The 12,788-nt window shown below is 46.9% G+C and overlaps 1 protein-coding gene and 1 long non-coding RNA gene across 2 annotated transcripts in view; one reads left to right on the top strand and one right to left on the bottom strand.

Annotated features, from left to right (window-relative positions):
• N4BP1 (NEDD4 binding protein 1) overlaps positions 1-2,382 on the bottom strand; it is a 48,201-nt gene extending 45,819 nt beyond the window's left edge. The window contains 2 exon segments of the mRNA XM_079117629.1: positions 2,071-2,123; positions 2,126-2,382. Coding sequence (XP_078973755.1) covers positions 2,071-2,123; positions 2,126-2,267 — 195 coding nt within the window. The 5' untranslated portion in view covers positions 2,268-2,382.
• On the top strand, positions 1,692-6,456 carry LOC306648000. Its single transcript, XR_013760238.1, has 3 exons — positions 1,692-1,846; positions 2,408-2,568; positions 5,334-6,456. It is a non-coding gene; the product is annotated as an uncharacterized lncRNA (long non-coding RNA).
• Positions 6,457-12,788: the final 6,332 nt, after the last annotated feature.

The raw sequence follows: 12,788 nt of genomic DNA, 5'->3' as shown, positions 1-12,788 counted from the left end.
GAACTGCAGCTGGAAGGGCCTGGCAGATGGGCAGCGCTTTTGCGTATAGCAAAGGCAGTACTTTCTATTCTTGGGCTGGTCTTCAGTAAAAGCAGAACCAGGAGCCGGCAAAACACCGAGCAAGGGCAGAGACTAGACTACAGGGGAGATTTAAGGCGAGAGCTGCTAAAACAGAAAATTAGGAAAATAAGATGGGGCTGGGTTATTAAGTATTTTGTAAGCCAGAGTTTAGACTAGATGAGATAGGTGATAGGAGGCTCCAGCAGCTCCCCTAAAAGGCAGGGAGCAAAGAGTCTTAAGGGTCTGAAGCAAGGGAGGGGACACAAACCAAGAACGAAGGTCTTAATCACAGCAAAGGCAACGAACTGAAAGGAGAGAATGAATACATGTAAGAGAATTTCAGAATAAACAACAGGACGCAGTCATGTTGAACTTTTCAGTCCTGAGTAGTAGAAATTAGGCAGCTGGGGAGAAAGGAGAGGTATGGGAAGAAATTAGACCAGTTTTTCAAAATCAGAAACCAATTTAAATAAGAAATTAAGCACAGAAATGCATATTTGATTCAACATCTATGTTTTAAGATAAGCTGTGGAGAAGACTCAACAGTTAAATGTCCTATTGACTCTTCATATGTTAAAAAGTAAGCATGGAAGGCTTTTCTCATTGTTAAATCTAAGAATGTCAGGAGCTAAAACTACTCAGATTCTTCAAGAGCACTGTGAAATATGTGAAATAGTGATAAAAGGACCCACTCCCCACTCTCCTCCCCAGAGAATAATTTGAGAGGCAGGTATAAGAACACTGGTTCTGAAAAAATTCCCTACTTCTAAATATTGCCACCCCACCATAAATGGGAAAATCTGGAGAAACTTGAGTAAATGGGAGGGTGAAGGGGTTCAAGAAATACTGTTCTTAAATATGCCCCTTTAGTATGCTGATTACTTCAAACTGAGAGCACTTGAGGAACAGCAAAAGCCCGGAGGGGCTTTCTCAGAAGTCTCCTGATCTGACTAGAGGCAAGTCTTCCAATACCACTGGAAAGAAAACCATCACCGACTCCTCCTGTAGCTCAGGATGCTACAAAACTTCAAACACCTGGCTCTTCTTCCAGTCATATTTCGTGGAACTCCCTTGCATATATACGCAATTAAAAAGGTTTTTCTCCTGCTAATGTGTTTACTGTCAATTTATTTCAGTAACTCAGTTTTCAATTTATCATCTGTAGACTCAAATTACAGAACCTCCAGACGGGAGACAGCTTTTCTCTCCCCTACATGGGTCTTTTTTTTTTTTTTAAAGCTTGGGAATGGAAGGAAGCTGAAGATGTTGAATAGGTAGTCTAAAATGCTGATTTAGATACAAGGTGAGTCACCACTTCGAGTTTCAGTTTCCCCAGCTGTTAATTTAACAAGAAAAAAGGAAGGACATAAAAACTACCTCTTCGGATTTTTTAAGGGCTGCATTATTCCTTAAGTAAAAGTCTGATATGCAACAAGCGTTATACAAATGTACAGTAACACAAGGAATAATGTTTTTTAAACATTCTGATCAAATACCCTACTTCTGGATATTCTCTGAACATTTTCACTATTACGGTTTTTTTTCCTGATTCTCAAGAGGGACTGAGACCCCTCCTACGGAGGTGTGCTGGATAAAACAAACAAGCAAGCAAAACAAAATACAGAAAACACTGTGAACCAGGAGTGGCGGGTCTTGCGCACATCCTGGAGGGGGGGAGGCGGCTACAGATAACAGACATTTCGCAGCGGGCTTACTCCCAGTTAAGACATTGTGCCCTGTGCTTTATACACATCACTCACTTTCATCCGCGCGACAGCGCTCCAAGGTAGGTGCTTTCTTAGTACCACTTTACAAATAGGGAAACTGAGGCTCCTGAGATTAAGCCGCTAGCCCAAGGTCCATTCGGTTCCAATGGCTGAGGAACCGAAAAAGCAGGCTTAACCCCAGCGCTGGGGTCGGGTGGGTGGGTGGAGGGAGGGAGACTGGACCAGCGGAGGCCCCGGGCTGGGCCCTGGAAGGCAGGCGCGCGGGGGCGGCGGCCGGACTCACCTTGGCGCTGTGCACCGCCTCCTGCGCCCCGCGGAGCTGCAGCCAGATGCGCGCGGCAGCGGCTCTTCGGCCCCAAGCGCGCCAAGCACAGCCAGGTTCACACCGAACAGACCCTCGATTCGGCCGCGACTCCGCTCCAGCAGCGCCGCCTTCTCGGCTGGCGCCGTGAACTCGTCCAGCACCGCCCGGGCCGCCATGGCGGGCGCGGCCTCCCGCGGCGGCTCCGGGGGCCGGCGGCGGCGACGCCCCCTCAGCGTGCTGCCGCTACACCCGAGCCCTAATGGCGGCGTCGGCCGTCGCCGCCGCTTCACCCCCGCCCCCGCCCTCCCGCTTGCAGGCCCGGCTACACCATCCCGCCTGGGTCGCCGCAGCTTGGTAACTGCGGACAGCTAGCCCCTACGCCCCTCCACCGCCGCCACCGCGGGCCGGGCCCCGCCGCCGCGCATGCGCCCCGCCTGCCGCCGTCATTGAAGCTCGCCGCCCCCTTGGGGAGAGCGGGTAGGTAGAGAAAGAGCGACGGAAGTCTACGTCACGCGCATTCACCATGTTGGTTGAGGGCAAAACTACAGTTCCGAAGGCCCGAGTGGCCTTCTTTGGTGAGGGTACAACGCTTTCAGGCGATCTAGTGTATACGAATTTCTGGGTTTTACATTAATAGGCAGATGGGCTTTCTCTGCGTTGTTCTTTTTTTCTCTCTTGTTTACCTCCATTACACGCCCCCTCTTAATAGGAAAAGAAAATGGGAATACATATGGAGAACTGAAAAATAAATAATAGTAATAAAAGACAATTTCAAGAGTATGATTTCTGGGAGAAAAAGGGGGGAATGCATCATGGGAGAGGCACAAACAGTGCTCGTGATTTTACTGTGGAACTGGGGCAAATAAACCCAGATCTAAGTTTGTTTTTCCATCAGTAAAATCAGAGGTTACTTTTTTTTTTTTTTTTTTGAACTTTAAGCCTTAAAGGTTACATTCAAATAATTCTAGGGCCTTTTCCAGATCTTAGTATTTTCTGAGTCATTGAGAACAAATTGTGGAAAAGTGTTAATATCCTTCTGAACTAAACATGCGGAGACGGTATAAGAGCTTACACATGGCAGAGAGTTGGGAACCGTGGGGACACTACTCGACTTCTTTGTGTCTTAATTCGCCCTCTAAAATGTGGGTAACAATACTTCCTACTGTGAAAATTAATATAATGCTGGATACAGTACGTGCTTATAGCATTTGGTATTATTATTGTTAAATTAGCAAGCCTCAGTTTTCATTGAAAATCTTGTGTAAGCGCATAGAACTTGTGTGAGCTTGGGAGACTGCTCCAACTGTGTAGATGGCCCTTGAGAAGAGGCTTTAAAGATGTTTCAGTTGGAAATGCCAAGGGGAATGTCTTGGTAAGAGGGATTAACCCAGGTAAAACCTGTCAGGGATCTAGGCTGCTGGGGTTTTCCATATGTTCCAGAAACTCAGGCAGGTGTTGTCCTAGTACCCCACTGAGAGATGACTAAGCACAGGGAAGAGAACCATTAGACTCACAGACCAACAGCTTCCTCATGCGCTGGGCTTTTCCCTTGATGTCCACACAACCGGCAACCTTGCTTCATCAGGTAGATGACCTGGGATTGGCTGAAGCAGATCAGGTGGCAAGTACAGCCTTGCTGATACATTGCACCCAGAGCTGGAAGTATCAGTGAGGCATGTTATCAACATAACCTGTTATTTCCTGTCTTCTTAGTTGCACTAAGTGCAATTGCTATGTAGTTCAGTGACTGGACAGGGCTTTCCCCAGGGTTGGTTCCTGTTTGCTCCCAGTGACTTCCAGGCCAGTGATTCTTTTAATTACTGGCCGAGGAGGGAGGCTGCTTTGAAAAACACAAAAGTCCTTTCCTCTCCCTGACCTCTAAAAAACACCCCACCCTAAAAACAGAACTAGTGCGCACGCACACACACACACACACACACCACAAATAAGGAAGCTCTGCCATTGACTGTGCTCAGGAGACACTGGGTTGGTATGTTAACCAAAGATACACAGCTTTTGAGTTCTTTTCCTATTTAGAAGTCTTGCCAGTTTATATATTATCAGTGTATTTCCCATTAAGGAACTCTCAAGGTTTTCTGAGTGTAGGGAACAGAGAAATGAAAGTAAAAGTTCCCCTTCAAAAAAACTCTCCTGTGCCAGACACAGTGTTCAAGGTAATCCCAGCAACTCAGGAGGCTGAGGCAGGAGGAACATGAGTTCCTGGGCAACTTAGCAAGAACCTATCTCAAAAAGTACAAAGCATTTGGGATGTGGCTCGTATAGTGTGCCCCTGGTTTCAATGCCCAGTATTGAAAGAAGGAAACAAACTCCCTTGTGCTGGGTGTGGTGGCCCATGCCTGTTATCGCAGTGACTCAGGAGGCTAAGGCAGAAAGATCATAAGTTCAAGGCTAATGTGGGCTATTTAATGAGACCCTGTCAAAAAACAAACAGGGTTGGAGATATAGCTCTGTGGTAGAGTGCCCTGGGTTCAATTCCCAGTACTACAAAACAAAACAACAACAAAAAAACAGCCGGGCAGAGTGGCACACACTCTTAGGCAGGAGGATGGCAAGTTCAAAGCCAGCCTCAGCAAAAGTAAGGCACTAAGCGACTCAGTGAGACCCCGTTTCTTAAAAAAATACAAAATAGGGCTGGGATGTGGCTCATGGTCAAGTGCCCCTGAGTTCAATCCCCAGTAACAACAAAACAAAAACCCAAAACAACAACAAAAACAAAAACAGACCCTTGCCTCCTGCAAGCCACACCTTCCTTAGTTGGCCAGCCTTGGCCTTACCAGACTAGGACAACCCGTGACGGTAAAAAATCTTTCTGGAGTATATTCCAGATATTGCCTGTATTTTTCTGTAATGTCTGTAATAACCCGGCGAGATGGGATTGAGGGAATCATTTATTTCCCGTTCTTATTCTCATATTTTCAAGGAAGGCAGGTAGATTCCCCACTACTCCCCAGCAGGGCTGAGTGTTTTCACCCATGTGTCTCTTCCCCACAACAGGAGGAGGGTTTACCTGACTGGTGGCTTTCTGGGAAGGTTTAGTTGTGGGTTGGAGCACTGTACCCACCAGAACAGAGTGTGCTACTATCTGCTGTTTGCAGTTGCCTCTTCTATTATGATGGGGTGAAGGGGTGAAGTATTTTAACCCAGCCACATCTTCCAGCACAGCTTTTATCAGTAGTAAAGATGACATTGATCCCCACCTTTCTCTGTCTTTATTTTCACAGAACTGGGCATGGCACTTGTGGCCTTATGCATGCTTGGCAAGGACTCTTTTACTGATCCATATCTCCAGCTCCTGTCTATCTGCTTTTATTTCTCAGTTCTGGTCTCAGGAGGAGCAGAATGTTTATTGGCCTCTGAAACTTTCATCCATGAATATTTTAAAGAATTGGGTTGGGCATGGTGGTGCATGCATGAAATCCCAGCTATTCTGGAGGCTGAGGCAGGAGGATCCATAGTTCAAGGCCATCCTTGGTAATTTAGCAAGACCCTGCATCAAAATAAAATAAAAAGAACTGGGGATGTAGCTCGGTGTTAAAGTGTCCCTGTGTTAAATCCCTAGTACCGCAAAAATTAAATTAAGTAAAATAAAGATGACGAAACAGGCAGAGTGTTGTGACTCACACTTAAAATCCTAGGGATTTGGGAGACTGAGGCAGTGAGGCCCAGAGGGATGGGAAGGGAAGGCAAAAGGACAGACTGTCAGCGTAAGTAGTAAATGATTCGTCACAGTGGGAAGGTGGGTGCTGAATCAAGAGGAGACGAAGGGCTGATACCTCCAGAGCCCTTCCCCCACCTCCAACCTGTTGTCAAGGTTACCTACCTCCAGGGATTTGTTCCTCACTACCGGGAGTTGTGGAGTTGTTAATAATGCCCCCAGCTCCTCTCCCTTCCTTGTCTGTACCCTTGGGGCTTCATTCCTGCTCTTGAATCACTAAACCTTTTGGCCCACCTTTTGGTCCCTAGTCACTGTAGGCGGGTTGGGGAGGAGAGGCCATGAGAACAAAGGAAATCTAAAATGTATAAAAGGGGCAAGACACCCCCACTTCCTCAGACACCCAACTCTGGAGCCTATTCTCTTTGGCGAAGGCTATCTCTGTTCTATCCTTTAAATAAAACTTGCTTGCTATTCTTGCATAGGCGTTTCTCGGGTGTTCAATCTTCACATCAGGGAAAGGGGACTCAGCCGGGATTCTCATCACCAGTATCAGCAGGAGGATCCCAAGTTCAAGACCAACTTCAGCAATTTAATGAAGCCCTAAGCAATTTAGTGAGACACTGTCTCAAGGTAAAAAAAAAATTAAAAGAACTGGGGATGTGGCCTGAGTTCAATCCCCAGTATCAAACACAAAACAGGGGGGCTGGGGAGATAGCTCAGTCGGTAGAGTGCTTGCCTTGTAAGCACAAGGCCCTGGGTTCGATCCCCAGCAAACCCCCGCCCCAAAGGAAAAAAAAAAAAAAACAAAAACAGAAGCATAGGGAGATTCTGGAATGTTCCACAGAGCTGATGAGTCAGTAGGAATGGGCATTTGAACCCAAGCTGTCTGACTCTGCTGAGTGTTCTTGCATGCTAGGACATAACAATAACAAGCCTTTATGTGTAAACAGCCTCCCCTTTTGCCCTTGTGCAAAAGTAGGCAAAAAGAGACAATGTGTCCTTAAACTCAATCCCCTAATGCTTGGATCCTATTTGCCTTGGGGATGTTGCTCAAAATATACCAGCACATGAAATCTTGCTGGGCCCCCCAACCAATCTGATAAACAGACTCAAGATGCCCCCTGGCCAGCAGTGTCGAGGTCAGTGTCTTCCTGGGTGCTGTGTTGGTGCAATCACACAAAGGGCTTGAAAATAAGAAACAGGAGTGCAACTGTGCTTCACCTGCGCACGTTTTAATAAAGGGTGTTAGCACTTGGCATGCTGAGTTCTTTAAAGGAGAACCAAGTTCTCCCTGACCTTCTTCCTCCCTCTTGCCTTTCACTCCTGTTTCTCCCCTGAAGCACTGGCAGGGACTCTCTCTCTGAAGTTCCTTAGTCTGCTTAAAGATGAATCCTGAAGAAAGGAACTCTGGGGCGTGCACCCTATCCCATAATCCCAGCAGTTTAGGAGGCTGAGGCAGGAGGATTATGAATTGAAAGCCAGCCTCAGCAATTTAGCGAGAGGCCCTAAGTAGTTTATCAAGACCCTATCTCAAAATAAAATACGAAAAAAGGACTGGGGATGTTACTCAGTGGTTAAGCGCCCCTAGGTTCAATCCCCCAAAAGAGAAAGAAACTCCATTGTTTCTTTCCAACCTCAGGCACCTGGGAAGATTAACTCACCGGCGAGGAGACACAGACTTCTCACAGACTTGTCACCTATTCTTCTGATGAACTGCTTTGTGACAAATTTCATTACCAGAGAGACTATCTGCATATCTTCTGTTAATCTGTCTGCTGCCAGCTTATTTCATAGTCTCCAGTATGGAATTGCTGCTGAAAGCCTGATCCTTGTCCTGAGGCCAATCCAATAATGGGGACATTTTTTTTTTTTTTTTTGGTACTGGGGATTAAACCCAGGGGTGCTTGTTTACTGGGCCCATATCCCAGCCTTTTTTGTATTTTATTTTGAGACAGGGTCTCGCTAAACTGCGTAGGGCCTCACTAAATTGCCATCTTTGAACTCAGGATCCTCCTGCCTCAGTCTCTCAATTTGCTGAGACTGCAGGTGTGCACCACCACACCTGGCAAGGACACAGTTTTGAGAAAAAGGAGAAAGAAGTTATATTGCTTTGCTAGGAAAGGAGACCAAGAGGACTCCTGTCCCAGAGGATGTCAGGGGGAACAGGGGTTTTTTAAAGAGGTGATTCAACCACTATTATGTTCAGACTTTGGGGATGGGCACCAGCAGATCTCAGAAATGACTGCCTCCCAAATTAACAAGTGAATAGAACTCCAGACAGAGAACACGTGGGATGTAGCCTTTGAGTCACCTCTTCAGAAGCTGCCTTTCCTGCTGATGAGCAGAATCCCAGCCTTTGGGACAGGAGTCTCCTGTGTTTTTCCTTTGCTAGCAAAGCAATAAAACCTTCTTTATCTTTTTACTCAAACCTGTATCCTCATTATTGGATTGGCACTGGGGACAAGGATGGAGCTTTTAGTAACAGCTGCACATCTGGAGAGGAGCTTCCGCACAGAGTGTGCAGCTACTGTAGAGCTCTGGTGTGAAAGGGTTTGAAGCACAACTCAGAGGCCTGCATGCCTGGATCTGGGTCAGAGAAGGAAAGAGGACAAGGGATTGAGGGGTGGGCAGAGGCCAGAGCCTGTGGCCTGGGTGGGCCTGGAAGGATGTCGGATTTTATTTTACATGTGAGAGGAGTCATTAGAAGGTAAATGGATTCCCCAAATCACAGAGCTGTAAGGGCCTCAGTGAACTTGTCATCAAACTTCCTGGAGGGGTGAAGGAAAAAAAATATAGTTTAGGGCTGGGGATATAGCTCAGTTGGTAGAGTGCTTGCCTCCCAAGCACAAGGCCCTGGGTTCAAATCCCCAGCACTGCAAAAAAAAAAAAAGTTTGAAGATCTTAGTTGACTTTTTTTTTTTTTTTTTTTTTTTTTGGTACTGGGGATTAAAGCCTGGGGGGCTTTACCTCTGAACTACACCAGTACCTTTTTATTTTTTATCTGGAGACAGTCTTGCTGAATCTCCGAAGGTCTTAATAAGTTGCTGAGGCTGGTCTTGAACTTGGATTCCTCCTGCTTCAGCCTCCCAAATGCTGGGATTACAGGCATGTGCCACTGTGCCCAGCTAGTTGGCTTTATTTTCTTATTTTTCATTTTCTGTGGTGCTGGGGAGTGATCCCAGGGCCCTGTGCACGTTACACAAGGGCTGAACCACTGAGCTACACCCTCAACCCGGTTTTATGTTGATTCTAGAATTGGGCAACAGATTAATATCAGATTAATAAGTTTTCGGTAGGACTGAGCAAAAGAATTTGGTTTTATGGACAGAGAAGGGCTGCAGAAAGTGGAAAAAAAAGAACAAAAGGCAGATTGGTTATTTCAAAGTTACTTTCCCTTGTACAGCAGGGGCAGGGAGGCAGAACAGTAGGAAAATTGTTAATATCAGGTTATTTCAGGTACTTTTGGTATAAGGATTGAAGAAGAGAGAACTTCATTATCATTCCAAATGAAACTGACCTGTTTGGGAAATTTGGCCATAAATTCCCATAATCCTGATTTCTCAGAAGGTCAGATAGCTTAGTTTCAGTTTTGGTGATGTGGAACCTTAGCATGAGTGACTATTTTTTATTTTTTATTTATTTGTTTATTTATTTATTTATTTTGAGCTAGGACTGTTGGGGTCTAATGCAGGAGATTAGTCCAGAACAATGGCCTCCTATACTTTGTATTTAACAGGGCAAAGAGAGCTGGGAGTGGAGTTCCTGTATGTGGGCGAAGCCACCAGCGGGGGCTGAGGCTCCAGGTGCCCAGGGGCATGTCCTGCAATTAGGTTTAACGCCTGGCTGGTTACGGATGCCTTCAGAACACAATAGCAAAACAAAAGGCGTTTGCTTCGTGGAATGCTGTTCTAAGCCACCTGGGTCAGTGGAATCTACAAAACATCATATGGGTGCCTGAGGTGTGCAGGGCCTTCTATAAAGATGGTCAGGGGTGCGAGGTTGGGGCCACTGTGACCAAGCTTGAAAGTCACCATTGGTGACAAGATGTCAGAAGATGCAGAGAGTATGCATGAGGAAGGGGACGGGTTGGAACTGCTGTGGCATGGAAGACATGCTACCCACGCATACATGTATTTATTGCTTTTCTGGAAACTCCCTGCCTGCTTAAGGCCACACAAGGATTATACACCGAGCACTTAGAACAGTAGGTGTTCAGCCCATGGCCTACTGTAACTGGACTCCTTGGTTCAGGTGGTCCAAACAGACCCGGCTCTGCCACCCACCCCAATAGCCAATCAAAGAGAAGAGCACAAAAGGAGCTTACATCGACACTGGGAAGAACAGATCTAGGGGTACAAATGACCAAAGATATGTCTTCAAGGAACTGATGGAAACTTTGAGGTTTCATAGAAAAGCAGAACAAAAGCAAGGATTGGGGATTTGTATGAATGGAGGATTTGTAGAGCTGGTAGAGTTAGTCATCTTGGTCAGACTCTGGTCTGGCTGATCATTATCTCAGGACTGGTTCTGTGAAGCTCTGGGAAGGTCGTCATCATTGCTTGAGGGGTGACTGGGTCCCCACGCTGAGATGACTGCTCCTGTTTGCGGGAGGCAGCCTTGATTTGGTCAGGGGGTAATCATTGCTGCTTAGGGACTCACCACATCATGGCACCTGTTCCAGCAGTTGGTTGTAGGTGATTTTAGCTTTTCAAACAGGCCAGCAGTTCCTGGAATATAAGGGAGCTGCTGAAGAAAGTGGCTCAGATGGAAAAATGGTTGGAAATGGAGTCAGTTGGGTCAGTAACTCCGTCCTCTTTCAGAACCTCTACATGAATGACCTCATTTAGCCCTACAAACGATTCTATGAAGGCAGCATTATACCCATGCTACAGATGAAGAGACTAAGGCTTGGGGAGGTTGAGTAACTTGTCCGGAGTCCCTAGCACTAGACAGGGACAGAACCAGCAGGTCTGCAATCTCAAAGACCTCCCTGTAGAACCAGAGGGACGGAGGCTTCCTGGGCTCCTCTATAACCCTCCCACACCCAGGCTAGTTCGGGGATGGTTCTGGACTAATAATTTTGCCTTCCTGACCTGAAGATCTCTAGGACAAGAGGGTAGAAATGACTCTTCTATCCTCCAGGATTGCAGGACACAGAGAGTGAAGCAGATCTTTGTTTTACTGGATCACAGTTTCTTGGTTGTCCTTTGAAAGAATGGAAGAAACAATCTGCACTTTGTTTTATAAAACTCCTGTGTGCACAAGAAGACCAGCCTGGCCAAGAGGCATCTTCTCCCTTTAGCGGCCCTGAGTCTGGGAATTAAACGGGGCTAGGGCTGGTCCTTACTGTAAGGTCCTGCCTGTCCTGTCCTCTTGATCTTACAGCCCCATGGTTCTTTCTCTTACAACCTAATCCAGAACCACAGGTTTACCAAGGCCATGTATAGGCAAGGATCACTCGTCTCCTCTTTTTTCCTCCCTAGGACTCTTGTGTCTTTTCTGCTGTCAGGGACCCTGCCCACCCATAGACCATCTCCAGCAGTGAACTGGGGCAGAGGCAAGAAGGACATGGAAGAGGAAATCAGTCATCGGATATGGGGGAGGGAGGTCTGGGTGACCCGTAAGGACCCCCCTCCCTGAGATGCCAGCACACTTGGACTGAGAGCTTCAGGGTGGGGAGGACTCACAGGAAGTCCCATCTCCACCCTTCCTCTCCACTTCCTAGTAAAAAATAACTTGAAGTTTCCGGATATGTGCATCCTGTTGGGAGGCCAGGGAATTAGCCAGATGGTGCAGAATATCAGCCAGGGTTCCCTTTGTTTTGCAACAGGGGAAAAAATGTTCCTGCCTCTCTCTGCCTCCCCCCCCCTTTTCCCTATCCATCACCTCTGACCTCATTTCATTCAGCATTCCTGGGAGAGGTTGTACTGGAATCCCAGTTTTTCCTAAGTGTGGAAAGCACACCATTGATGATGTGAGATGATTTTCAATGGTAAACAACTAGACTGAAGAAATCATAACAGTTTTACATTTATTTTTTTCAGTTCTCTTCTGTTTTGGTGATGAATAGTGGGCTTCTAGTTATTATAGCAATAAGTGGTTTCCCTTATAATTATTTTTAACTTTATTTATTTTGGTACCAAGAATTAAATCCAGGGGCACTGGACCGTTAAGCCACATTCCTAGCCCAATTTTTTATTTTATTTAGAGACAGGGTCTCAATGAGTGGCTTAGCACCTCGCTTTTGCTGTGACTGACTTTGAACTCGCCTCAGCTTCTCAAGCCGCTGGGGTTACAGGCATGTGCCATTGTGCGAGGCTAATTTTTTTTTTTTTTTTTGAGACAGGGTCTCTCTAAATTGCTTAGGGCTTTGCTAAACTGCCGAGGCTAGCTTTGAACTTGTGATCCTCCTGCCTCAGCCTCCTGAGTCTCTGGGATTATAGGCCTGCAGCCACCACTGATGTGACCCCAATCATGAAGGGGGATGTTAACGACTCAAGTGTGGGAAATATTCATCTTCATTGGTGCCAACAAGGACTAAGTAGCCTGTCTCTTATGAGGAGCTAGGCTAATAGCGGCGACTCTTGGAAAAGTCACGTGTAGAGATCCAAAGGCTGGCTCCAGGCTGGCCAAATAACTGGCACAAGAGTCTGCCTGATCCTGTTGGGTAGCTGGGTGAACCTCCTCTGCCAGTGGACGGAGTTCCCCATTCCTGCAACAGCCCGTCTCAGTCTTTCACCCTCCTGCCAGCTTTGGTGCTTAGACATGCAGACAGAGTGTAATGGGAGACTATCCCAGGTCTCACACACGCACTCCCTTACTCATCAAATATTGAGCCCTTCTGCATCAGACACCTCCACTGCTTGCAGGCTCAGCTGCTTCCGGGCTCCTTCGCCTGTGGCGCCACCTGCTGTTCTCATGGCGACAGTGCAGCCTGCGACCGCGCCGAACCAATGCTCTTCACCAGCGAGGGTGAGAATCCCGGGTAAACCCGCCGACACGCAGGTCTTCGGGGACAGTG

Source organism: Sciurus vulgaris (assembly GCF_902686455.1).
Source record: "Sciurus vulgaris genome assembly, chromosome: 17".
In the NCBI taxonomy this organism is placed as follows: Eukaryota; Metazoa; Chordata; class Mammalia; order Rodentia; family Sciuridae; genus Sciurus; species Sciurus vulgaris.
Note: the sequence above shows the minus strand (reverse complement) of the source record. Positions and strands in the feature narration are given on the sequence as shown.